The sequence below is a fragment of the Trachemys scripta genome, chromosome 9 (genome assembly GCF_013100865.1).
Source record: "Trachemys scripta elegans isolate TJP31775 chromosome 9, CAS_Tse_1.0, whole genome shotgun sequence".
NCBI classification, from domain to species: Eukaryota; Metazoa; Chordata; order Testudines; family Emydidae; genus Trachemys; species Trachemys scripta.
In genome coordinates this window covers 61,532,023-61,559,366 of record NC_048306.1, presented here as the reverse complement: position 1 = coordinate 61,559,366, position 27,344 = coordinate 61,532,023, and the positions used below count along the sequence as shown (strand labels likewise).

Below are 27,344 nucleotides of genomic sequence, written 5' to 3'. Positions count from 1 at the left end.
GTAACATTGAGAGCTTGAGTATGCTCTTCAGTGGTGCACATTACTAAACATCTTGTAAAATCAGCCCTTTTCCCAAAATATAGGATGATATGTGCTCCACATTGTTAGTATTTATTTATACAGTACCTGAAGGCATGCTAGGCACACAAAGGCAGAGGTCCCTGTCCTGAAGAGCATGCAACCTAAGGTCCAAGTGAAGTGATTGCAGGATGAGGGCCTAATTTTAGACATGACACAAGCAGTGAGTGTAATGAAGGGGATGGAATACGAAAAGACAAGGTTTACACTGATAAAATCATGTGGTTGCTCATTTATGCTACGGGCACGTCATGTTTGTTCCATTAGACTTATTTATTAAAGGTAAATTAACTCACTTCTTGTAGGCCGAAGGCAATACAGGATTGATTTTTTGTTTTAGGGGGGATTCGTATGAGGAGAGGATGTGAAACAGGGATGAGGGGCATCACATATAGGGGTGCACCCTGTATCTGAAGAATCTGGTCTGTATATACCTTTCAATTATCTAATGCATATTTATACCATAGATCACAATGCCTCCATGAGAAATATTTTTCTTAAACTTACAAGAGAGTAAATTAAATGCATAAAACCATGAAAACTAGCGTTCTCTCTTACATGGAGAAAAGCAAGGTTAGGCAGAGTTTGTGTCCTCCCCCATTGTCTCTCTTGAATCTAGGATGTTTTGTCATAGAAGTGCTAAGTTTTATTTATTATTATTAATGTAGCATGTTTGGTATGCAAAAGTCTCTGCAATCCCTAAACAATGGAGGTGATCAAGTATGAATTCCAGCCTTAACTTTCAGCTGTTGGGTTTGCCAATAGTGTAGCCAGATGCTACACTATTTTAACATTTAGGGCTAGATTTTATATTCTTACATTGACTAGTACCTTACTCCATCAGTGGTTTCATTGGAGTTAATAAACTACTCTTGGGGCAAAGCATTACTAAACCCCAAAAAGGTATCAGGATAGGGTTAGTGGTCAATGCTTTCCAAATACATTTAAGAAATGCATGAGAATTTTTGTTTTAAAACTGGAATGCTGAAGTGAGAAAACAAAGTCCAGTTTCCACTGTTGTGTGTTGTATTAGGACTAATTCATGGCAAATATGACTCTAGCCATGATGGGGGAAATACTTTATCCATGTAACTGACCCAAATCTTTGTCATTTCTATGCAGAAAGGGAGGAGGGGGATTACTAGGAGGGAAGAAAAGGGAAAAAGGAGGAAGGGGGCTAAAGCGTTCCTGGCCAAGCGGTTGCAGACGCTGTAACTTTTTCATGTATGTGCTTCCGATCAGCTCCTGCAGCGCAAAAGGCGCCCTGCAAACCCAGCGCGCTGGGAAACGCTGTAGGTGTGTTGCAAGGAAGGAGCTCCTCTTCTCCCCCATCCCCTGGAGCCAGAAACCCAGGGGCGCCGTTTCCACCCAGAGAGGCCAGTTTCACAACCCGGCGCGGGTCCCCGGAGGGGGAGCACGGAGCGGCCATTAACTCTTGCAGGGCCTGACTTGCGGCGCCTGCGCTGGTGCTGCTGGGTGTGAGCAGCGGCGCGAGCGGGCTGTCCCGGGGCGCAGCGCCGAGCCGAGCCGAGCCGAGCCATGGTGAAGATCAGCTTCCCGCAGCCGGCGGCCGGGCTCAAGCCGGAGAAGGCGGCAGAGGGCGATGGGGCCAATTCGGAAATTCTTCTGCCTCCGTGCGGGGTGAGTCGGGGCGCGGGCTCCAGCGGGCGCCCCTTGTTCTCCGCCCCGGGCTGGGGGAGCAGCAGGGTGCAGTGTGCCTCCAGCCGCCGCGGTGCCAGGGGAGCCGGGGTGGCCGCTTTGCGGGCGGCCCGGCCTTGGGGTATGGGGCTCCCCCGTGCACGGTGAGCCTGGCGCTGGGGCTCCAGACAGGGCAGCGCCTCCACACTACTGACCCCCACCCCCATGCACGGTGAGCCTGGCGCTGGGGGCTCTAGACAGGCAGCCCCCATTATCTCCCCCCTGCCATGAGCTGGGTGTGTGTGTGTCCAGATATGTTATCCCATCCCCTACCCAGTTCCCAACCCACTGAGTCCTGTGTTTGTTTTTATTGGGGGGGGGGGCCGCTATCGAATGTATCTGTGCTTGCTTCTTCAGTGTATTGTGAATCTGGGGAGCCCTGAGCCTCTTCGCCCCCCCCCCATTGTGCTTTGCTAGTCTGGGTGGCCAAGGGGGCCTGTGGGTCACTTTAGGCCCCAGAGCTGGAGAGACAGAGCAGGGAGCTGGGGCACAGAGAGTGCATGCTGGCTGGGTAAAAAATGTGCAGTGCCTCATACTCTGGTTTGTAAGTCTCTTATTTTGCTACAGAGGTTTTTAAAGTGCAATCCTGCTTGCAAAGGCGGTTTCTCTCTTCCATCCCCTGGGCAGTAGTGCCCTGGTGGTGTCGAGGAGCCAAGAAATGATGTTCGCGATGGCTCTGGTGCCTGCTTTTGCTTAGTTTTAGGCTTCCTCAGTATCACCCCACTCCTTTGCTGCAGTCCTGCCGCGTTCTTCTTGTTGTTGATCTTTCGCCTGCACGTTTTCCCTCCTACCTAGAAGGAATGGCTGTCATTTCCCTTGGAGATTTAAATAGCCCCGACTCCAAAGCCTACCTGGAACATAAATAAAACAGCCAGATTTGGGCAAGCAGAGCCCCGTTTACCATTTGGGCTTTTTCTGTTAGTTTGTTTCTATATAGCTGAGTCTGTATGGGGAGATCTCTTCCTCCTTCAACCACCCCAAACCCATCTCCAGATAGCCTGTGTCCCTGGGCTGGGCATGTCTTCGTCCCTGTTATTTAGGAAACTGTCATTGACTCTTGTGAGCTGCAGCCCCCTTTGTCTGGACGGTAGATTGACTTGGAATTAAAAAGACATCAGCAGATCTTGGCACACTGTTGACTTGTTACTGGGACATCTGGATTCGTTTACCTGACACGTGTTCTTCCCCACCCCCAGAGCTGGCTTCACTTAGGTTTGCTGTTAAAGAGCTGCCTATTGAAACAAGGGCCCATTCTTTCCTACCTGTTCCTGAAGTCATATAATGTTGAATTTGTGACATCAGCCAGTTCCAGGGCAATAGATTGTGATGACATAGGTACAAGATTATAATTGTACTGCTCAATCAGGGAGAAGCTGGGATGTGAGAGGGGGAGACATCAGGTATTCGCTTGATGGTAGCAAAAGAAAAACAGAAGCATTGGGCAGCTTTTAATATTAATTATACCCATTTTTCTCCTCCCTGCCCACACCAAGTTAGACCTGATGTGAATTCTCTGTAAGCTTTTTTTTTTTGCAGGGGCGGAGGAATGGGAGGGCTCAGTGTAGCTAATGCTTGTCATTTTCTTGCATGAACAGACACCCTAAAAGAACAAAGCTGTATGGCATTGTGGACATTGGTTTGTCCTAGGGTGAAAAATGGGCATGTTGAGAGGCAGCTGGGCATACTGTTGTAGGGAGTGGTCCTGCTTGGGCAATAAAAATACAAGATGAGACGAATAAATACAAACATTGCAGCAAATAACGCCTTTTGGCCCTAGGCATTCACTTGGGTGGAGGTGATCTGGGGCTAATTGTTCCAGGATGATGATCAAATGAGAACGTCTTTTGATTGAAGTTCTTCATTAGTGTGGAGAAGAGAGTGGGAGAAATGAAAATCTGGGGCCTTGAGGAAATTCTGGGGTCTTGGCAAGATTAGGAACAAGGGGGAGGAAGTGGTGATAAAGTGTAACTAAGAGCATGGCACAATTGTGTTCAGATTATTCACTTTTTCCAAGATAGGAGTTGATGTTCCCAACTTGAATTTATTTTGCTGGCTTTGATTTGCTTTCGGTGATGGATGATTGAGAAAGGAAAGGTCTTGCACAGAGGCGACTAGTGGGAGGGATACAAAGGGAGGCATCAGCTGAGGGTGGGGGGAGCCCTGTGTAGATTGGGATCCTGCCAGGTACAGAGTGTTTTGGGGGTATTATTACCTCTTGGGAGTACTAGGTTGTTCTTGGGATCCTGGGATCTAATTGACGCTGATGTGTCCCAACCAAGGAATGCGATAATTGGCCGTGCTTATTGCATGCTAGTGGCTGTGTATATAGTACCCCTCAATTGGAATGAAGAGGTCAGTATTGTCACATATGGATGGGAATCTTTAAGTGCTCCTCTAATCACATGAACTGTTACGGGCTCATCCTGCAAGGTGTTCTTTGGGGGTGGAAGTTAATGAAGGTCCATGCAGGTGTGCATGTGGAGGGTCTGCCTGAACTGAACAACTTACAGGATCAGGGCCAGCCTAACTGACAACACCATCTGATTTAAAATGCTTGTGAAACAGATGGTGTCATTTAAGCAACATTTTATACCCCTCCCTGAAAGTGTGTGCAAAGTCTGATTATTTATTACATCCTGATATCCCACTGTGTTGAGAAAAATTGTAATGTATCCATGCTGCTGATACCAAGCTGGGTGTTCTGAAGTGCATTCTGGCTCTGGAAAGTGTCTGCCAGAACAGGATTGTGGAATTCTCTATGAAGGTTCCATTTATAAAGGATTAATAATAGGTGGTTTAATAAATTGTTTAATTTTTAGAGTCCAGTAGGTCAATAGGTTGATCAAAACCATGATCTTCTCTAACACCCCCTACTGATACAACAAGGAGTTTGGTGGCACCTTAAAGACTAACAGATTTATTTGGGCATAAGCTTTCGTGGGTAAAAACCTCACTTCTTCGGATGCATAGAGTGAAAGTTACAGATGCCACCGGCTACCCCCTGATACTTGACCCTCTACTGATGTGCTTATAACTGTACATAAAACATATTGCTAGTGTGTGTGTAACAGACTTATAACATTTATTAATCATTAACCCTTTATAAGCTATTTATAAATGGAACCTTAATATAAAGTATGACCATTTATGGTCTCTCCCTGGTTTTCGGATCCAATTTGCTCAGTTCACAAATAAGAGTTATTTCTCTTTCTCTTACTCCTTCTCCCTCGAACTTTCAACCCTGAAAACTCAACCTAGAATTGGAAAATCAAGCGGGTCTCTTTTGGCTCGCATGTCATCTATAATAAAGATTTCTACAACTGGAACTTAGTTAATAATTTTGCTGATGTTGCATGAGTCAGAATAGGATCCATCTTCCCTTCCTCTGGTCTTTGAAAACAGGAGTTTAAAAGTAGCAAAAGCTTACTTCAATCAGCAGTGTTACCAACGCCAAGCATTCAACAATCATGAGGTTGGCTTAAATCACAAGCTTTAAAACAAAAACAAAAACGAATATTGGGTCATTTTTCTTTGCCTTTTGGTTTCTGAGTTTTAGGATGCACTTGGGTCATGTTTTCAAGCTTTATTTTTTTCCTCCAGCCCCAAAGAAATATACTGTTTTTTTAAAATGAAAGCTGGGACTCTTGAGCAGTCTCTGGAGTCCAGCAGTTGGGGATTTAAGAAAAACACCAAATATTGCAAGATTTGTGATCAAATTGAAAGTTAGCAGCACCAAGTCCGTGACAATGAATGCACATAGGGAGCATGTGAGAGAGTGGTATTTTTCTGTCACTTTCCAGACTAGAACCACACTTTAAAGGATTAGATATTGATTGATATTATCTTGTGTGTGTGTGTGTAACTCATGCTAACTAGACCAAAAGGAGGACATATTTCTTTGTGTGAGTAAGTTGTATAACGGAACAACTTTTACTTACTCAGTGGGGTTTATCATTCAATAGGGGAAGGAGTAAGGGGGCCGTGGTATTGCTACCCTTTCTTCTGCACTGCTGCTTTCGGCGATGCTGCCTTCAGAGCTGGGCACTGGGCCAATAACCACCACTGTCCACTCTGTTTTCAGATCTGGGTGGCTGGTTACTAGATTTCCTGAGGGAGACTAGATTTCATAGTTTGTGATGCAATTTTCACGGCTATGAATTTGGGAGACCCCTAATTATAAAAAGTTAGTAAATGAGGAGTCTGACAGCAAGCCCAAGTGATGCAGCATTGTACTTCCCTGCTGCACGGTTGAGGTGATTGGTTTCATTTGGAGAGACATTGGCATTCAAACTCAATCAGAAAATCCACATAATTTTGAGGCAATCACAATATTTGAAGATTGTTTTCACTACAAAATCTACTTGTCATTAACACAACCTGGAAGACTCTTAACAGCCTTGCTGAGTGTGGAAACACTTTGGGGGTTATGTAGTCAGCGGAATGACTTATATTATCTTTTATTAAAATGTATTTCAAGATACTTAACTGCTTTCAGTGTAAGTTTTAATCAGACTACAAGATTGATTTTGAAGTGGAAAAGTACAGTTATATATGCAGATATTTTCAAATACACTGATGACAAAACCGCTTATTGTCTTTTGTTTGTGTATGATCATGACACACATGTGAAGTCAAAAGATTTGTCTAGACAGCCTTTAAAAAGGCACTCAAGATTAACAGACCTAAACTGTGATGGCCTCAGCTCTCCACCCCAGTAGTAATGGGTAACTATCCTACAAGGATGGTGCAAGATCTGGAGTAAGGGGTTTCTTAAAAATCTCTTATGGGAAAGTGGGATAAGGGGGTTTGGAAGATAGGGTTGCCAACTTTCAACTCACACAAAACCGAACACTCTTGCCCTGTTCCCCCCCCCCCCCCGCTCACTCCATCCCTCTCTCACTCGCTCTCCCCACCCTCCCTCACTTGCTCATATTCACCGGGCTGGCTCAGGGGGTTGGGGTGCAGAGCGGATGAGGGCTCCGGCTCCAGCTCCGGGTGTGGGAGGGGGCTGGAGGGTGGAGCCGAGGGATTCGGTGTATGGAAGGGGACTCTGGGCTGAGGCTTTGGGGTTGGGCTGGGGTTGAGTGGTTTGGGGTGTAGGAGGGTGCTCCAGGCTGGGATCGAGGGGTTCAGAGGGTGGGAGGGGGATCAGGGCTGGGGCAGGAGGTTGGGGTGCCAGGAGTGAGGGCTGGGGGTGTGGGCTCTGAGGTGGGGCTGGGGATGAGGGGTTGGGGGTGCAGGAGGGTGCTCCGGGCTCAGATCAAGGGATTTATGGTTAAGGGATCAGGGCTGGGGCAGGGGTTTGGAGGGGGTGAGGGGTGCAGACTCTGGGCAGCGCTTACCTCAAGCAGCTCCTGGAAGCAGCGGCATGTCCCCCCTCCAGCTCCTATGCAGAGGCATGGCCAGGCGGCTCTGTGTGCTGCCCCATTTGCAGGCGCTGCCCTTGCAGCTCCCATTGGCTGGGAATAGCAGCCAATGGGAGCTGCACCCGGCACTTGGGGTGGGGGGTAGCGCACGGAGCCCCCTGACTGCCCGTACATGTAGGAGCCAGAGGGGGAACATGCTGCTGCTTCTAGGAGCCGCATGGAGCCACAGCATGCAGGGAGCCTGCTGTAGTCCTGCTGTGCCGCCGACCAGACTTTTAACAGCCCGGTTAGCGGTGCTGACCGGAGCCACCAGGATCCCTTTTCAACTGGGCATTCCGGTTGGAAACCAGACACCTGGCAACCCTATTGGAAGAAGGTATTCCTAATTTCCAGCCCTCTTTTTGCCTGGTTGCAGTTCAGTTGCCTTTGGTCAGAAACTGTGGCTGAGCTCCTCACTCTGAGTGTGAAGCAAAATGCCACTTCTAGCAAATGTAGTGTTGGGTGTCAGCAAGCAGGACGGCAATAGTGCTCAGTATGGCTCTGGTAAGACTGCACTTGGAATATATGTTCAGCTGTGGGCTTTTAATTTCTTAGGGAGATAGATGCCAATTGAAGGGAATGCAGAAATGAGTCATAAAATGATCAGGAGCTTGAGGGATTGATTTAAAATGAAAGTTTGAAAAGCATTGTTAATGATTAGATTGGTGAATATCTCTCAGATCTAATCAACACTTTTCAAATATTTGTAAACACAGAGAGGGAGCAGAAATACTTAGCATGGCCCGAGGGACCTGGGGATGTAGGAGGGGGGATACAGCTGGAAGTAATGGGATGAAATTAAAGAAGGGGAAATTTTTAAATGTTTAAAAAAAAAAAATCTTCCTGACACAAAATGGGCAATGTGTTAACTTGGTGTGGGTGTAGGAAATTATCCAGCATTGGAAGAACTAGCAGCCTTATCCCTTTCCTATTGAAATCAAATGGAAATTTTGCCATTGATTTAATCGGAGCAGGATTGGGACCTAAAATTTTGAATTCCTATTCATGCTTTTCATCTTGAGCCTGGTCCAAAGTCCATTGAAGTCAATGGGAATCTTTCTGTTTTCTTCCATGGGCTTTGAGTCATGGCTATTCTGTTCATCACTGTGTGATGCTGGACGTGCATATTGTGCGTCCATGTCTGCTGCCCTGTGATCATCCTGCACCCCTTGATGGAGCCTAAATCCTTTCCTTCTTTTTGTGTGGCCTCCCTCATATCAGATGGACCTTCCTTTTGTGGCATCCTGATTTTCTCCCTGCAGAGTTGCTAGCATCCACTAAAAGAACAGGAGTATTTGTGGCACCTTAGAGACTAACAAATTTATTAGAGCATAAGCTTTCGTGGACTACAGCCCACTTCTTCGGATGCGGATACAGACTAACACGGCTGCTACTTTGAAACCTAGCATCCACTGTAACAGCTCTGATAATGATTACAACCAGCACAAGAAGAATAGGTCTGGCTGTTGGAGTAACAGGGAGTACTTACTGTGAGCATGAGTTACCTGGCTCTGAAGGAGTTAACAGTGTAAAAAGGCCTAAATTCCTTTTCTGGCAATTATGGGGCCTTGGGGATTTTCTTCCTGGGTGCACTGTATTTCTTTGCTCCCACAATAATGACCCTCCCCCACTTCAGTGACTGCCATAATCAAATTTCCCAATAAAAAGCAAAAGGTCACTTTGAAATGCGGAAGGTTAGGTCCTCTGTGCCACAGTGTGAGGTGAGCATTGTCTCCTGTTGCGGAGACTGAACATCAAGCCACCACATCAACTCTGATTTCTTCTCCTTTCTGTTTTTCCCTCATGCTCCAGACAGGGAGAGTTGGATGTGGCTCTGCCCCTGAACTTACCAGTGACAAATTGCAACTATTTGTCATTGAGTTTACCTGAACAAAGTTGTACTGTAAAAAGTATGTAAAAATTCTTAAGATGTTTCAATAACCTAAATAACAAATGTTGATAGGAGAAGGTACAAAAGGGAGATAAAATAACGGTATTAGTCAAAACAAAAAGGCCAAGTTGATATGATTCAAGGATTGTTGAAATTATGCTTGTTAAAAACAAGAGATGTGGAGCTGTAAATTAATGAGCCAAAACTGGTATGTCAGAATTAGAATCATAGAAGTGTAGGACTGGAAGGGACCTTGAAAGGTCATTGAGTCCAGTCCCCTGCCTTCACAGCAGGACCAAGTACCATCCCTGACAGATTTTTCCCCCAGATCCCTAAATGGCCCCCTCAAGGATGGAGCTCATAACCCTGGGTTTAGCAGGCCAATGCTCAAACCACTGAGCTATCCCTCCTAACTAATGGACAGAATAATGAGGGGATAGATTGTTCCACCCATCACTCCCTTTGTGGTTTCTTAAAAGGAAGAGATTTTGTGAGAAAAACGTAAGGAAAAAAACCCAGAATGAAAAAACAGACAGAGGCTACTGGAGCAAGCTTCACCATCATGCACGCCATCCCCCATGTCTCCTGCAACCCTGAGCCTTTTTGTCAGCCTGATCTTGAGAGGTATCTTCATGAGACCAGGCCAGAGAGAGGGATCCAGATGACATTGCCACCCTTACTGGCTCTAGCTGACTCATAATTACTACCAGAGATAAAACGGGATTGGATTTTAACAGCAGCAGCTGCATCAGCTGTAGTCCATCTCAACTGATTTCTTCGCTTACCTAGTTATTACCATCTTTAATGCCATCTAAGATACTGTCAAACAAGGGTTTGTTTTCCTTCTGAAATGCTCTACAGCTGAAGGGAAAGGGAACAAGAAATGTTGTTAAAATGCCTTACTTAATCCTTTTCATTTCAAATGCTTTAACTGTTTTTCCTTCTTTTCTGTATCTTTAATAAAAGGTTAACGGGAATTTTAATGGTGTGTTTTCCATGGTATTACACAGGCTGAGGTCTCTGCCTAGACCTTGTTTAAGACCAAATGCTAGACCTTGTTTAATACTGTTTTAATGTTCAACAGTAACTGGGTTATGTTAACACCTTTAGCTCATATTTTCCATCTAAATTAATACAACATTTTCTGTGGTGATGAGCACAAGATAAAAACCTAGATGGCTACATGGGAATGGACTGTGCTTTTCCTGATTGTAAAAGCTGCTCAACACCAGGTCTAAACTAGCTGTTACACAGTGTTTAGCCAAAGTCATTCTGCTAGTATGGTTCCAGCCCTCATATAGTGAGAGTCAGGCTCTGGTGTGTGACTTCCATGCAGGATGGCTTGTGGAACAACAGTGCTGGGTTAAAGAATTTGGGGGCCCTGTGCACTACAGAAATTTCCCTCCCCCAGTTCCTCCACCTCTTCACTCAAATTTGGCCTGGCACCCACCTGCCATGATGCAGGTGCAGCCAAGCCAAATCTTAACAACACTCTGACCCCGTATGCCAGGTCACGATCGCACTCACTGAAATTTGGCCTGTCTGCCGCACCATCATGGCAGAGGGGTGGCCAGGCCAAACCTGAGCAGCGCTGTGACCCTGTATGCCAGGTCGCAATGCTGCCCACTCAGACTGAGTTGTCAGGGGGCCCTCTGAGATTGAACCCAGTGCAAGTGTACTGAGTGCACATCTTAGTCCCAACCTGGGGAACAAAGAAGAGGGGATGTAAATAAACGTCATATGATAGTAGAGACAGTAACACAAGCATGTGACATCTAAGTAGGTTTATTTTGAATATGTTCATCTAATTTTGTTTACAAGCAATAGAGTCGAGAGTTCAAGCTTCTGAAGTTGTTTGTACTTAAATTAAATTAGATGTTGCTTTGAAGATATGTTTGGTTTTATTTTTTTCTCTATCCCCAAGTCTTACATATCCATCAGGGCTGAAAGAACTTTCTCTTCATTTTGCTGCATTGGTCATGAGACCAGAATCTGACATTTTAAAAGAATCATGGTCTCTGGTTATCAGCTTTCCAGTGTATTGGGGTGGGGGGGAAGGGCAGAGGTGGGAGGATTGGGAAGGCACTGTTTGGGATTGGGAAGGCAACTATTTCCTGCGGGGTCCACTCTTATGGAATGATATGATCTTAATTGGATTTCAGATCTTGTTGCTGGATATTCTAATCAAGGATAATATAGGCTGCTGCTAAAACTGGAGGACAAAAAAGTTGGTAAAATAGCTATTTCTAACAGAAGTGCTAAATAATACTGGGGTTAGAAACGTGGGAATCTCTTTCTGCAAATGAGATGTAGGCTGAGGTGTTAGGGGCTTTCTGAGCCTGTGAATTTTGGTTTCTTAAAAGTGAACCCTCAATCTTAGTAGACGTTTTAAAAACTGAACAGGATTCCAAGTCAATACAAAATTGTAAATAGGTGTGTTTCTAGCATGAAAACGGATCTTTCATTAACCTCCCTTCCTCACTGTACCTTTCCCCTTGAAAAGTTAGTAGTACAATAAGCATTGTGGCAAAGCATGGGGATCTAGTTGAGTGTCTCAGAAAGGGATAGTAATTTTAATAGGCATGAGTGGAATGAATGTGAGAAAGAGGCAGTAAGCTTATCTCTATGTGGAACATAGTGATCCAGCTGCCTCCCCCCCGCCTCCCAGGGCACTTGAGAGTGATTTTTTTTCTTTTTAAAGTTTGAGACATTCCTTTTGAGATGCAGTAAGCTCTTTGCCAGTCTGTCTGAAGACAGTATTTCATAAGAACATAAGAATGTTCATACTGGGTCAAACCATTGGTCCATTTAGTTCAGTATCCTGTCTTCCGACAGTGGCTGGTGCAAGATGCTTCAGAGGAAATGAAGAGAGCAGGGCAGTTTTCAAGTGAGCCATTCTCTGTCATCCAGTTCCAGCTTCTAGCAGTCAGAGATTTAGCAACACCCAGTGCATTTGGTTGCGTCCCTGACCATCTTGGCTAACAGCATATCATAGATTTATATAGTGGCATTATGATATTTTCTGTCTTATTACCTATCCATTTTCTAATGGTTCATAACATTGTCTTAATTATTTTTGACTGCAGCTGCACATTGAGTGGATGTTTGCAAAGAATTATCCACAGTGACTCCCAAGGTCTTTCTTGAGTGGCAACAGCTAATTCAGACTCCGGATTATGTTTTCCAATGTGTATTACTTTGCATTTATCAACATTGAATTTCATCTGCCATTTTATTTTGTTTTCATCTGCCAGTCACTCGATGTTGTGAGATCCCTTTGTAACTCTTCACCGTCTGCTTTAGATTTAACTGTCTTGAGTAATTTGGTATCATCTGCCAACTTTGCTCCTCACTGTTTACTCCCTTTTCCAGATCATTTATGAATATGTTGAACAGCACAGGTACCAGTATAGATCCTTGGGGGACACTGATGTTTACTTCTCTCAAATGTAAAAAATTTTTAATCCTACCCTTTCCCCCTATCTTTTAACCAGTCCATTAAAGGACCTTCTTTTTTATCTCTTGACAGCTTATTTTGCTTAAGAGCCTTTGGTGAGGGACCTTGTCAAAGGCTTTCTGACAGTACACTATATCCACTGGATCACCCTTGTCCATATTTGTTTGACCCCCTCAGAGAATTCTAATCGATTGGAGAGGCATGATTTTCCTTTACAAAAGTCATGTTGAAAGTGTTCCACAACAGATCATGCTCATCTATGTGCCTGATAATTCTGTTCTTTATTATAGTTTCAGCCGGATTGTCTGGTACTGAAGTGAAGTTTACCAGGCTGTAATTGCCAGGATCGCCTCTGGAGCCTTTTAAAAAAAATGGGTGTAGCATTAGTTATCCTCCACCCATCTCATACAGAGGCTGATTTTAGCTATAGTGATACCACAGTTAGTGGTTCTGCAATTTCATATGTGAGTTCCTTCAGATCTCTTGTATGAATACCATCTAGTCTTGGTGACTGTGACCGGGTGGACTAGCCCTGAGGTCCTGCCACATCCCGCCCCAGAAAAGGGCAGTAGAGAGGTCCTCCAAGATGCCTAAAGCAGCTGTGTGTGAAGCAGCCAATCAGGGCCCAGCAGGTTAGTATAAGAAAAGCTGCAGGGCCAGAGCGAGTTCAGTTCCTTGCTAGAGCTGGAGGAGAGTGGATGGTGCTCCAGGCTGGCTGCTGGGACTCCACAAGGACAAGGCCCTGAGGTAAGGGTGAAGAATGTTTGGGAACCGTGGGGCAGTGGCCCAGGGAATTATAGCAGTAACGCAATTTATTTAAAGGGCCATTGCGGACAGCTGCTATCTATAGGGTTCTGGGCTGGAACTGGAGTAGAAGGTGGGACTGGGTCCCCTCCCCCACCATCACCAACCACTAGGAAACTGGCCTAGAATTTGAGACAGCCCAGAAGGGGAACTGTAGTGGCCCAGCTGAAGAGCTGGAGCCAGAAAGGCCCTGAGAGGGTGAAGACACTGATTCCAGGGAAGGAGCTCTGGGGCACTGCTTTATTCTGGAGCAGGGACAAACTGAGAGAGACATCACAGAGGGCACTGAGAGAGGCCCCTGTTGGACTTGTTGCTTTTAGCTGTCAGGCAGACTGTGTATGACTTGGCCGGAGGGCTGAGTCACTGAAGACCCACCACAAACAGAGAGTGTGCAGGCACATGCACTCGGCCAGGGGGCGCCCGCGAGAGGTGAGTGTGACCCACACAGTGACTTATTACTGTTTAATTTATCAGTTTGTTCCAAAACCATCTCTATTGACATCTCAATCTATGACAATTCCTCAGATTTGTCATCTAAAAAGAATCACACAGGTGTGGGAATCTCCCTCACGTACTGTGCAGAGAAGACCGAGGCAAAAAATTTATTTAGCTTCTCTGCAATGGCCCTGTCTTCCTTGAGTGCTCCTTTAGTACCTCAGTCATCTAATGGCCTCACTGGTTGTTTGGCAGGCTTCCTGCTTCTGATGTACTTTTAAAAAAAGAAAATTGCTGTTAGTTTTGAGTCTTTTGCTAGTTGCTCTTCAAATTTGTTGGACTGCCTAATTATACTTTTACACTTGACTTGCCAGAGTTTATGCTCTCTTCTAGTTTCCTCAGTTTGATTTGCCTTCCAAAGTTTAAAGGATGCTTTTTTGTCTCTGCCTGTTTTACTCTGTTGCTTAGCCATAGTGGTGTTTTTTGGGTACTCTTACTGTTGTTATTGTTTTGTTTTGGGTATACATATAGTTTGTCTATTGTGATGTTTTTAAAAAGTTTCCATGCAGCTGGCAGGCATTTCGCTCTTGTGACTCTTCCTTTTAATTTCCATTTAACTAGGCTCCTCTTTTTGAACTTGAATGCTGCTGTGGTGGGTTTCTTTGGTATTTTCCACCCTACAAAGATTTCTAAGTACTCTATCAGAGAGTAGTCTCTGCTGGTATAAAAGTCCTGTGGTTCTCTAAGCCTATGTTATAAACTATAATCAAAATACATCTATCATGTTATATCTTGTTGAAACCTCTCTCTGTCATTATGTTTCTCTGACCATTACATTCATGACCGTGCATTATTACAGCTGGAGTAAGTAGCTGAGATAGAAATGCTTATTAGAGATTTCGATCTCTGTACTTATATGGCTCCTGTCATTGTGGTATTTGAATGCTTCCCAAGTATTTAGAAATAACAGCACTCTCTCCTTTCCCTACCTGTAGGCAAAATAGCTTGACAAGTTTAGTAGTTGGATTTTTTTTAGTGGTTTGTGTGAGTGGGGTGTGTGTCTGTCTACATGTTTGAGAAGAAACTGTTGCAGGAAAGCTAAGTGGAAGAGATGAGCTTTGTATATTTTCTGAACACAGTGAGGTTAATGGTTATTCAGTTATCTCATCTGGACATGAATTCCCTCCTTTGGCTGGGACCAGTTCCCATGACATTTCTGTCTCTTGCATTCCTGAGCCACCCACTAGTGACCAATGTTATTTTGGTTCTAGTAGAACACGGCTGTTGTGATTGTCCATGCCCACTGAAGAGGAAGCCATCTCTCAAAAGGGACATGTAGAATAGTGAATCTCACACTGTGATCAACCCAAAGTCAAATTAAGCCTTTTGTTTTCAATCCCATAAAGGTGTTAATTGGATCACCACCTCTCCATGAGGTCTGGGAGCCATATAATAGCAACACTGCTATTGCTGCTCCCCCCCCATTTGTTTAAAAGTTTCTTTTTCCTCTGTCATAGAAAGATAGGTATATACTGTATATTTTTATCTATCCATATGTCAATGACTTCTTCAGGAGTCAGTTGTTTTGATTATAATAATATATTGCTGCTCAAGTGAGGGCAGTTTTTCTATTCAAGAAAATACTAATTGTAGATCAGAAAAAAAAATCTAACTGAGTCCTTTCTAAGGAAGATTCATTTTTGCAAGTGATCTGTTTTTGTGCTTGCTGTTTGTTTGCACATGCATGAGGTTAGAGGGAAGATTTATTTTCCTTTGAGAGACTGGTATTTTTTTTCTAATGCCATACATTCTAGCTCACAGAGTCATCAGTTTTGGCAAATACTGTTCTAACTTAAAAAAAAGAAAAAAAACTCCCTGATTTTATTTCCTAGATCATTAGTGAGCTATCACCTAATCTCCTAACTCCCAAGACTCTTTTAATAACAAACCTGAGAAGACTGAGTTTGTCTCACTGGGTTTTTAAAAACCGAAAACAATTCCTGTGTGCGGTAAACTTTTTAGTGCAAGACTTATTTTGCCAAGATTTTTCAGATCCTGTTGCAGTCAGTGTAACTTACGCAGAGAATTACAAAAAGGGTCTTTCACAGGGTGGCTGGCCCTTGTAACTGAAGCACGTCCAACTCCTCTGTGACAGAACAAATGCTCCCAGTTCGGCCAATTAAGAGGGCAGGGCAGCACCTGGGGGCTGTGAAAGGTCAGGGAGAGTCCCAGTGAGTTGGAGAGTCCTGGTGAGAGTCAGGGCATGTCTACACTGCAGCCCTAAGTCGACCTAACATAGTGTGGCTGATGTCCACACTAGCCTCCTTCTGTCGATGTGGTGCGTCCGCATCCTCACCAGGAGCATTTCCACTGAATGAAAAGTGGCAGTGTAGGGGTCTGAGAGCTAGGGCTCTCTGCTCCATGCAGATTCCTGCCAGGAGTTCAACTGCCCCCCAGGCTTCCCACTCTCAGCCAGTGTGGCGGGGTAGCCGCCTGGGCTTTTCAGCTCCCCGAATGGGGGGCCTCTGGGCAGCATCCCAGCTGGGAGTGGGAAGCTGGGGGCAGTTGGGCTTCAACTGCCTGGCTTGGAGCCATGAAATTGACAAGAATGACAGCTAACAGCCCATGTAAGTAATGCAGTATCTACACAGACACTGCGTCATCCTAAGTACAGTGATATAAACCCTACGCCTCTCGTGGAGGTGGAGTTATGTCTGTGTAGTAGGGCACTTACATCTGCGGGACAAGGCTGTAGTGTGTACACTGACATAGTTAGGTCGACGTAAGCTGCCTTATCCTGACCTAACTGTGTAGTGTAGACCAGGGTTCAGTCAGGAGATTGGAGCAGAGAGCTCCCCAGGGAGGGCCTGCAGAAAGCTCTCTGCAGGCCCTCCCTGGGAGGGAGGAATTGGATAGGAGACTCTATGTTTGGGACTTGAGAGAAGGCTGAAGTCAGGAAAGCAGTGAGAGTGGTTTGCTGGCTGGCGTCCTTAAGCCAGGGAGCCTGAAGGCAGGAGCAGCAGCAGAGGGATTTGCCTGCTGGCTCTGAGCTCAAGCTAGGGGCTGGAGAGGGCAGAAGAGTCGCAATGGAGGAGCTTACCCACTGACATCTTCAGGGCCAGAGAGCTGGACCCAGAGGAACCATGAGAGGGTCAGGGGGAGTGAAGGATGCTTCCCTGGCAAGATGCTCCCAGCAGAGAGACTGCAGGGAAGAGTGGGGTTTCACTCCAGTCAGAAGTGCTGGAGTGCATGTCCTGGTACAAGGACTGTGCTGGAGAACTGGGGTGTGCCTGGTGGTGGACGCTGGGGTTGCACCGGAGAGCTGGGTAAGGTGGGAAATGCCAAGGCATGGTTGGGGGACACTGGGGCTAGATTTAATGTGTTGGAACAATGGAGTTGGGAGGAGTTGTGTGCACAAGGGCGGGGGGGCTTTCTTTGGTAATAAATTAACCCAACCAGAGCTAAGGGCACTAAGAAACTGGACTGTTTCAGGGGACTCTGAAAAGGGAACCTGAGGCAGGCATGCTGGTCGTACTGCGGCTTGCCGCAGGAACGTGATCCAAGTGGCATGGCCCTATAACAGGGTCATGGCCAAGATTTCTGGAAGTGAGTAATGGTTTTTCGTGTCCAACTGAAGACATCTTAAAGGGTTCCGATTTTCATAAAGCACTGAGCACACTAGAATCTGAAAATCTGGTTCCATTTATTATTTGTATGACCCTATCTCCTAGGAGCCCTAGTCATGGACCAGGACCCCATTTGCTGGCACTGTACAAATTGCAGAACAGAAGGATGGTCGCTGCCCCGAAGAGTTTACAGTCTAATTAGACAAGACAGACTGGGGCAGGGCGGAGAAACACACAAGCAGAGTGAACAGTGTGACGGCAGGAATTGTCATGCTCCATAATTTTGTGGGGTTTTTTTGGATGGATTTCGTTAGGAGGGGATCAGTTAAGAGAAGGGAGATGGGGCATTGAAGGATGGGGGTGGAGGGGCACAGGGAAGAGGAGAAGATGGTAAGAGGAGTAACACTGAGGTGAAGAGACTGTGAGTGGGGGGAGAGGGATGGTTGGAGCAAACAGCCAGTCAGCACAGGGCACAGAAATCCAGTCAAAACTGTAGTACATTCTCCACGGCCCTGTTTATGCTGCATTGTAAACCTGCTTGTGGACTCGGTGTTTCAAGGCCTGTGCCTGATCATCCATTCTGTGTTATAAACCTGGGCTTACAATTGGTGGACCCAGGTGTCTCAACCGTGCTAATGCATCCACACTGCACTACGCAGACCTTCTGTTTCGGGTCTGTGCCTTGACCTGTGTTCACGCTGCAAACTGAGAGGGTTTGGACTGGGACTTGGACTCTGACCTACCCTCCTAACAGGATCCTAGGGTCAGGGTCCTGGCTCCTTGCTAACCTGAGTCATACTCTTGGGGGAATTCTGTGCCAAAACATTTAAAATTATTTGCCCAAAAAAGTAAAATTCTGCACACAATATTTTAACATTCTGCAAATTTTATTTGTCAAAATAATAATAATCAAATATTTTGGTAATAGATTTCAAAATACCTGTCAGCAAATATGGCTGTAACAATACAGACACACACAAAAACACTCACACCTCTTCCTCCCCAGAGCCCAGCCATCACTCACTTTCACCGGGCTGGGGTATGGGATTGGGGTGCGGGAGGTGGCGAGGGCTCCAGCTATAGATGTGGGCTCTGGGGTGGGGCAAGAAATGAGGGGTTCAGGGTGCGAGAGGGGACTCCAGGCTGGAGCAGGGAGTTGGGGTGTGGGAGGGGGTGTGGAGTGCAGGCTCTGGGAGGGAGTTTGCATGTGGGAGAGGGGGCTCAGGGCTGGGGTGTGGGCTTGGGGGTGGGGCTGGGTATGAGGAGCTTGGGGTACAGGAGGAGGCTCAGGGCTGGGGCAGGGGGTTGGGGTGCGGGAGGCGGTTTGGGGTGCGGGCTCCAGCCTGGTGGCACTTATCTCAGGCGGCTCTCGGTTGGCCAAGCAGTGGGGCTAAGGCAGGCTCCCTGGCTGCCCTGCCTCCCTGCAGCTCATGGAAGTTGCCGGCATGTCTAACTCCTAGGTGCAGGGGCCAGAGGGCTCTGCGCACTGCCCACACCCGCAGGCACCGCCTCTGCAGCTCCCCTTGGCCATGGTTCCCAGCCAATTGGAGCTGTGGGGCCAGCATGTGGTGCCTCCCCTGTGCCTAGGAGTTGGACATGCCGGCCACTTCTGGGAGCCGTGCGGAAACAGGGCAGGCAGGGAGCCTGCCTTAGCCCTCCTATGCTGCTGACTGGACTTTTAACTGCCCGATTAGTGGTGCTGACTGGAGCCGCCAGAGTCCCTTTTCGACCGGGCATTCCAGTCGAAAACTGGATGCCTGGCAGCCCTAACCCCAAAGGACCAGAGGCCTCTGCTTTGGCCACTTCTTCCTTTAGCAGCTGGAGCCTCTGGCTGGCTCTGCTTTGCAGCTTTCTTCTAAACCCACATGGTGGGGAGGAGGGGAGATGCCCCGAGTTCTACTGCCCCCACATTGTACTTGGGGGAGGGTCTCCATTGCAATGTTGGGGGTAGGAGTGGCCCCAGCTGGGCCCCTTTTTAGTGTGTCTCAGTTTGAATGTTGAAAAACAGAGACATCCAAAATCATTAATCATTTTTGCAAATCTCAGCCTATATCTTTACAGAAGTTCAAAAAGTTGGTATTGTTCTTAAATTGTACATTTATTTGGACCTGAAGCATGAACTAATGGGACTTGGAGTCTAAGGGAAAAACATTACTAACTTCATTGATACAACAAAACAATGAAATGCCCTATTGCTAATGTACAAAATAAAAAATTCCCTCAGGATTCAAAAACACTAGTAGAGATGAATAACTTCAGAGGAAATGCAAAATCTTTTGGTGGTGGGAGGTTTTTTTGGAATGTTGTCTGTTCCAAAACAAGACTGCAGAGCCTTTTCTTCTTTTGTAAAATTCATTAGCCCATCATAATAAGTCAATAACCTACGTGGCTTTTGTTTTGGCATTACTTGTACAGCCAGACAAAAAAAGGCTGGTATTCTCTGGGTTTGTCTATGCTGGAAAATTAGGTTGCCCTAGCTACGTTGCTCAGGAGTGTGAAAAATCCAGTGACGTAGATAGTGTCTACACTGAAGCACTACTACAGCTGTGCTGCTGTAGCATTTTAAATGTGGACAAGCCCTCTGTCTGAGTTTTACATGATCCATTGTGGCATTTGTATTTGAAAGGAGATTAGCAGGCTGTCTCAGTGGAAGGTCTCTGCAAATAGCTGCCTGATCTGTATTTATTTTTGTTTTTGTGGCATTGAATAGTTTTGATTCCTTGTTTACATGTACTAGATAAGGGTTTTTTCACATTTTTTAAAGGACAAATTTCTCAAACCTGGGTGCGCAAAGTCATGCTCATAAATCCATACCTAAGGATCTAAAAAAAAAAACAAAAAAAAAACTGGCCTGATTTTTCAGAGTTGTTGTGTGCCTGCAGTTCCTGTTGATTTATGAAAATCAGGCCACTTTTATTTGAATGCTTTAATATGGCCTTAGGAGCCTTATTGTAAGCACTTAGGTTTGAAAATTTGTGCCTAGGTCTTCACCACAACCATCTGTTCTCTTCTGTCTTCACTTCTAGTTTACTTGGGCTTGGAAATCTAGCTAAGAGTCTTACCAGAATAGGCTTTGTTAGTGTTGCTAATGCCTTACATGGTTTTCCTCCTGGGAAACCATGGGGGCAGTTGGAAGAACTTCAGTTGAAAGCTATTATGCATCTGCCAAAGATATATATTTATATAAATTAAACAAGTATCCCCTACCCTTCACTAAGGGGGAAAATGGAAGAGTCTCTTGGTCCCCTGAATCTTTGAAGGAAGAACAGGTTAGGGGAAAGAGGGTTGAATACCCCTTTTTACTGATTGGAGAGAATGAAAACATGATCACAGAACTCTAAATGCTCACACACATTAAGCTGCATATTTAACATCCTTCTGTTTTTGTCATCTAGCAGCAAAGCTGTGTTTTAATTCATTAGCAGTTAATGTTGATATTCTAATTCACATTGCTGCAAAAAGACTAGAAACAGGCAGTTAAAATTTGTTTCTAGTCACATGGGATTTTATTGTTTAAAGATGTGATTAGATTAATTGTGACCTTTTTGCCTTTAAATGTGATAGTCTGTTAATTATAGCAGTTTCTTTTTGTCTCCTACACCTCTGAGTCAAAAAGCTACTGTTTGTGTTCTCAGTGGAAATGCTGCTTTTGGGGCCCTGTACAAACACCCTGTATAAATGCTTTGCACAGGAAGAACTGGTTGCCTTGGAAACCATGATGCAGTATTTTTTCATTTCTAAATCAGAGCATTAAAAACGCTTCCCAGTCCATAAGATGTCCGGATTCTTGGCCTTGGCTACACTCGCGGATTCACAGCGCTGCCGCGGCAGTGCTGTGAAGCGCGAGTGTAGTCGCGCTGCCAGTGCTGCGAGAGCTCTCTCGCAGCGCTGCAAGTACTCCATCTCTCCGAGCGGAATAGCTTGCAGCGCTGTGAGCGAGCGTGCAGCGCTGCAGGCGCTGATTACACTGGCGCTTTACAGCGCTGCACTCGCTGCGCTCGGGAGGTGTTTTTTCACACCCTGAGCGCAGCAAGTGCAGCGCTGTGAATTGCCAGTGTAGAAAAGGCCTCTGTTTTGCTACAGGAAACGATGTTCGTGGACCCTTCATAATATTGCTGCAGTATGGCACCTCTGATTCGCACCCCGGCCATATTCAAGACACTGTCTCCTGCTTATATGTCACTTCCCATTTCTGTTTATTTCACTGGCCTCTCCTACCTGCTTACAACCAATTCTGATGATAAAAAGCAGGAGCACTTATCCCAATATACCAGGAAATCTTTTTATCGTGGAAAATTGTTGAAGTGGTTCAGAAGAAATTTCACCTACTATAGATCTTAGCCTTCTTAAATTTGCCTTTAAAAAATATTTACCTCTCCTCCCCCATTAATTCATCAGCTCATTCCTTATCTGCATTCCACTAGATTTTCTTCGTTAAGATCCCTGTATGTAATCTGCTGCCCCTCTCTGACACCGAACCTTGGATGCAGGGCTTTGGAGCGGAGCCTGGAGATGGAGGGTGGAGCAGCTTCAGCGCAGTGGAGCTGCAGGTTTTTGCCTGGAGCTGGAGTGGAGCTGGGGCACAGTTCCAAAGCCCTGCTTGGATGACTATTCCACTGTTAGCTGTTACCTTCCCCCCAGAAAAAAGAAGAACAGGAGTACTTGTGGCACCTTAGAGACTAACAAATTTATTAGAGCATAAGCTTTCGTGGACTACAGCCCACTTCTTCGGATGCTACTCTGAAACCTTCCCCCCCAGAGGTACTTGGTTTGAGCTCCTATGGTGTAGATGACTCCTTGGTACTTCCCTGAACTCTGTAATGCCTCTAAATATGGAAAGCACTGATACTGAATGCACAGTCACATTGCCAGAGTCTCATGGTATGAAGGCAATGGACTGGAGGATTGGTGGAAGGGAAGTATGCTTTGATATTAGAAAGAAGGTGCGGGGTGCATTTTGACGTGGAGATTGGGACATTTTTTTCCTTAGGAAAATGATCTAAAAGATTTTTGTAAGTATGCTAGAGCTTTTCTGAACCTTTTTTGAGGTCTGACCATCACTACTATATGCACTACACCATGGCTAGAAGACTCACAAGAAATTAAGTATATTTTATTTCTTCCCAAAGTCGTCAAAGGTGCTTTTCATACAGACCTTTTAAAATTCCATTAAGTGGTTGCTAATGTTGGAGAAATTGGACACATAATGATGATTGCAAATCCTGGATACAGGAAGCTTGACCCTTTTATCTCTTCCCATAATTGACACTGACCTTTGTTGCCAGAATTAGAAAATTGCACCATTGTGTAAATCTGTATTTGTTTCCAGAATTTTATTTTGCTGTGTGCTCTCAAGGTTTGCAGTCTGCTTGTGGTGTTTATAGTTCTGTTACCATACCTTACACTTCCAGAATACAGACAGTTCTTTTAAAACAACAAACAGCTCTCTGAAGATAGCCAGCATTGTTGTAGATGCTGTTCTGCGGTTCAGATTATCTATTGACTGTAGAGTTTCCTCTTAAAGCTGCATCCCACTTCAAGCTGCTTCTCCTAAGTTGCTACTCCTTACCTTCAATTCAGTTTAGAATGTCAAAATAACTTCTATTATTTTTAATCCCCCAAATGTGCCCGACTTTTGGGATGCATATTTAGAACATTGTCAGGCAGTCTCTCTTACCCATTAAACCCTGATAAATCTAGGACAAAGGATTCCAAATCTGAAGAGCACACAAATGTATAAAAGCAAAGAAAAGAGTTGGTATAGATATAGACAAGTCCATTAAACAGCTGACTACATACAAGCGTGTTTGACCTTAGCTAATTTTAGTATTGCATTATCAACAGGAATATGTGTTTATTTTAAAGTAATTGCAGATCACACCAAAATGAAAGGGGAATGAATGTCTTGAATCCCACGCAGAAGATTTCAGGAGAAAGTGATAAATAATAATTCGTCTATGTAATTAAATGCCATTCTGGTGGAAATAGAGTGCTGTACTAAAAAGCAATAAGCTTTGAAGGTCTGAATGCCCTTAACACTTTTCTGGGGACATTGTTACAGTCTCATGTTTTGATCTCTTGGCAGCAGCTGACAAAATAAGGCAGACAGAACTATTTTAAAAGCCAAAGAGACAGGTACAAGAAAAGGGCAGGAGTTAAATCCATCTCAGCTAGAGGACTCAGGTGGGGTATGATTTATGAGAGGTGTAAAGTGTGACATGACACAACTTCCGTTCCTTCACTTTCATTTATCATCCCCATCACACGGTCATTAGGAAGGAGAGATCAGACCTGATATCTTTTTTTCATAATCCTGATGCAGTATTCATAAGCAAAGCTAAAGACCAGGCTAAATGGTTGCCATTACTGTGCTTTGTTAATAATACTCTAGTTTTCTAGGCCAAAGATTCCAAAGCATGCTACACACATTTAGGGGGAGATGTTCAAAGGCACAAAGGACACCTAAGTGTACAATTCCCATGGAAAGTCAGTAGGAGTTGGGTTCCTAACTGCCCTTTGTGCTTTTGAAAATCTCCTCTTTCATTAAACTTCTCCACCCTCCTGAGATATAGGTGTTATCAAATGGGGGAAACTGAGGCACAGAAAGGTTAAGGACATGCACAGGGTCACTCGTAAACTCACTGGCAGAGCCAGTAATAGAATCTAAGGCTCCTGACTCTGTCCTGTGCCTTTTGTACAAATCCATCTTTCTGACCCTACCACCTCTCTTTTTTTTCCACAAGGACATCTGAGCTTTGACAAGCTTCCTCTCTTGGTTCTGCTTTTTCTCACTTCAACCTCAGTCCCCAAAATTGCCTTCATAAAGCCCAATTTTCGCTCCATCATTCTCCCACCCAAGGAGGATTGAGTCATGTTAGAGTCCTTCTACATCAGGCATCGGAAACCTAGAGTGCATGGTTGCCTTGTAATGTGAGTTGATGAATGTTCTGTCTCTGCAATACTCTGCTGATCCCCTGTTAGCAGAAACCTGTGTTGGATTTTGTATTCTGTTTCTCCTTTCCCTTTATGCATCCTTCCCTATTCTTTCTGTATTGCCAGATGTCCTTTCCTTCCGCAGCCTTATGTGTGGTGCAAATGTACAGGAAACGTGCAAGCCCTCCGAGCTCTGTGATGCAAACAGCCACTCACTTGGAAGCATGCCTAACGAGAAGGGGTAGTACAGATTTGCTGCATGCCCTCTCTTGGGGCTCAGCGGGGAAGCATGTATGACTGCTTGATGCACTTGTAAGGAAATGGATATTATTTCCCTTCCTGCAACTTGCCAGCTATTCCTGTGTTGCTGGGGAGCTTCATCCCCATTTTCAGTTTCTATTTCAAGCACACAGATTAGTGCACGCTGTGAGTGTGGCATGTGTGTATTAGTATTGTTATGACTATTTATTGGCATTGTGGTAGTGCCTAGCAGGCCAGTCATGGAGCAGGATCCCATTGTGCTAGGTGCTGTACAAACACAGAACAAAAGGACAGTCTCTGCCCCAAAGAGCTTATTATTTTAAAAATCATTGTAGCTAGATATTTATTTGTTGGGCCAGGCACATGCTGCACTTGCCGCCGTAGCTTGTACCCAGGACTTTCCCCTCTCAAATAGCCTGGCAACACCCCTCACCTTAAAGAACTCGATAAGGTCCAACCCCTCCCAGTTGCAGGAAGCCTCCCTATCCAGCTGATTCTCTCTGCTCCTCCTCTTTTCCCTTCAGTAATAGGAAGCACCCTGACCCCACTCTTCCAAGTGCTGCAAACCCAGCCTATTCAGCTGTCTAACCCTCCCATCCCAGATGTGTGCTGCGGTTTATGGAAGTCTACCTGAGGCCCTGCATGTTGTATCAGGCCCTACAAAACCTAGCACCTGATCTACTTGATTGTTTCCCCATTTTGATATTCTTTAGACCTTGGATTTGTAACTCACTATGTTCACAGATTCTGTCCAACACCTAGCACAACTGAGCCCTGACCTGTTTGGCCCATAGGTGCAACTGCTATATGTGTTTGTAAATAGTTAAACAGGACACTGTCGATTTTGATCTTTTCTCCCTTAAGCCTGCTGTCTGTTTGTTTAAAATTAAAAGAAAAACCCCAAACAAAGAGAGAGGGTTTTTGTATCTGCCTTAATTTTAAGTACATTCTGCCAATCAGCCTGTAACGTGACTTCATGTCCATGGAACTGCCCTGCCAGTACGTCAGAGATGCTCAGGATGTCGGACATTCTGTACACGCATGCTGCTCCTCTGCTCTGCTCTTGTGAGCAGACAGAGCACTGAACCATACCAAAGAGCCTGTTTGATCAGAAAACAGGAATTCTTGTATATTTCAGTGCCCTGTCTGCTGGCAGGGACTGCATGCATGCCTGCAGATCAAACCAAATTCAGCGAGGTTGATTATTCAGGCCCGCTAGCTTAGATTGCCTCTCTCTATCCCTGTGCTGTGCAGCCTGTTCACTAGAATACTTGGGTAAAAGCCAAGGGACACAAGCTCCCTTGTTTAGTAATGGACGGTTCCCTACCCCCACATGGGAAAATGTGCTTGTGATCCTCTCTGCTCCAGACAATGAGCAGTGTGAGTTTACTGCTAAATCCATGATGCAGACGTATCCCAGATTAACTGGTTCTTTTTTCAGTAAGGCTGTCTGCTCTGCTGTGTTTAAATATTCTTTGTCAGTACCAAATGTGTGGTTTGCTCACTACAGTGACCTTCATTGTACTACTAGATTATGTGCCTTGTGTTACAATGTTAAATTAGCATTATCAGCATGTAGTGAAATCCCAGGGACATTGGGGACAATGATGTAATGTCACACACCAGATGCTTCTCATGTGATTTACTGTCAGTGGTTAGAGCCCTCGTACCATACACTCTGGGGGCTTGGCTACACTTGTGAGTTAGAGTGCATTAAAGCAGCCCTGGGTGCCCTAGCTCACTCCCTGTCCACACTGGCAAGGCACATAGAGTGCTCTGACTACAGGGCTAGAGTGCTGGTACTCCACCTCGGCGAGAAGATTAACGCTTGGTCCGCCTTGGCTGAAACGCCCGGGCATCAGTGTGAATGAGGTGTTGCATTACTGTGCTCTGATCAGCCTCCGGAAACCTCCCATAATCCCCGTAAGTCAAGTGGCCACTCTTGTCATTGATTTGTAATCACTGCAGGAATGCGGATATGCCCTTTGAAAGCTCTGTTTCAGACAGCCAGCATGCTTATCTGCTCTGAGACAAAGCAACCATTACTGTGGAGTGCTCTGTGTGTGTGTGTGTGGGTGAGAGAGAGAGAGAGAGGCGGGGAGAGGGGGAGATAGGGAGTCTGCTGCAGTCTGAACTTACAAGACAGCATGCTAGCATGCTGACATGCTCTCAGCCCCCCCCCCAAACCCACTCTCTCTCCCCCCACATACACATAACACACTCCCTGTTACACTCCACTTGCCGTCCCCATTTGAAAAGCACGTTGCAGTCACTTGCATGCTGGGATAGCTACCACAATGCACTGCTCTCTGTGGCTGTTGCAAGAGCTGCTAATGTGGCCATGCCAGTGCGCTTGCAGCTGTCAGTGTGGACAGATTGCAGTGCTTTCCCTATTGCACTCTTGAGTTAGCCAGCTTTCATAAGCGCTCTACATCTGCAGGTGTAGCCAGGGGCGACTCTAGGCACCAGCTAAACAAGCAGGTGCCTGGGGCGGCAAAATGCTGGGGCCTCACCTCAAGCAGCATCCTGGGCTGGATCCTGTTCTGCTGCCGGGTGCGACGGGGCATGGAGCCGGCTAAGTGGGGAGCGTGTCCCCGCCACTCTCCCGTGGGCAGCGGCCACCCCCCCCTCCCCAGGCGGGAGCTGGTAGCGCGGCCCTGCCCTGGCTGCAGAGGACAGACAGCTCCTCCTCGGCTTGTCCTCGCCGCTGCAAGCCGAGGAGCAGCCCATCCTCCGCAGCTGGGGCAGGGCCGCGC

General features: G+C 45.7%; 1 protein-coding gene across 1 annotated transcript in view; it reads left to right on the top strand.

Moving 5' to 3' along the window:
* Positions 1 to 1,283: 1,283 nt before the first annotated feature.
* Positions 1,284 to 27,344, top strand: part of ITM2C (integral membrane protein 2C) — a 51,185-nt gene continuing 25,124 nt past the window's right edge. The window contains exon 1 of the mRNA XM_034782010.1: positions 1,284 to 1,719. Coding sequence (XP_034637901.1) covers positions 1,618 to 1,719 — 102 coding nt within the window. The 5' untranslated portion in view covers positions 1,284 to 1,617. The remainder of the gene's footprint in view (positions 1,720 to 27,344) is intronic.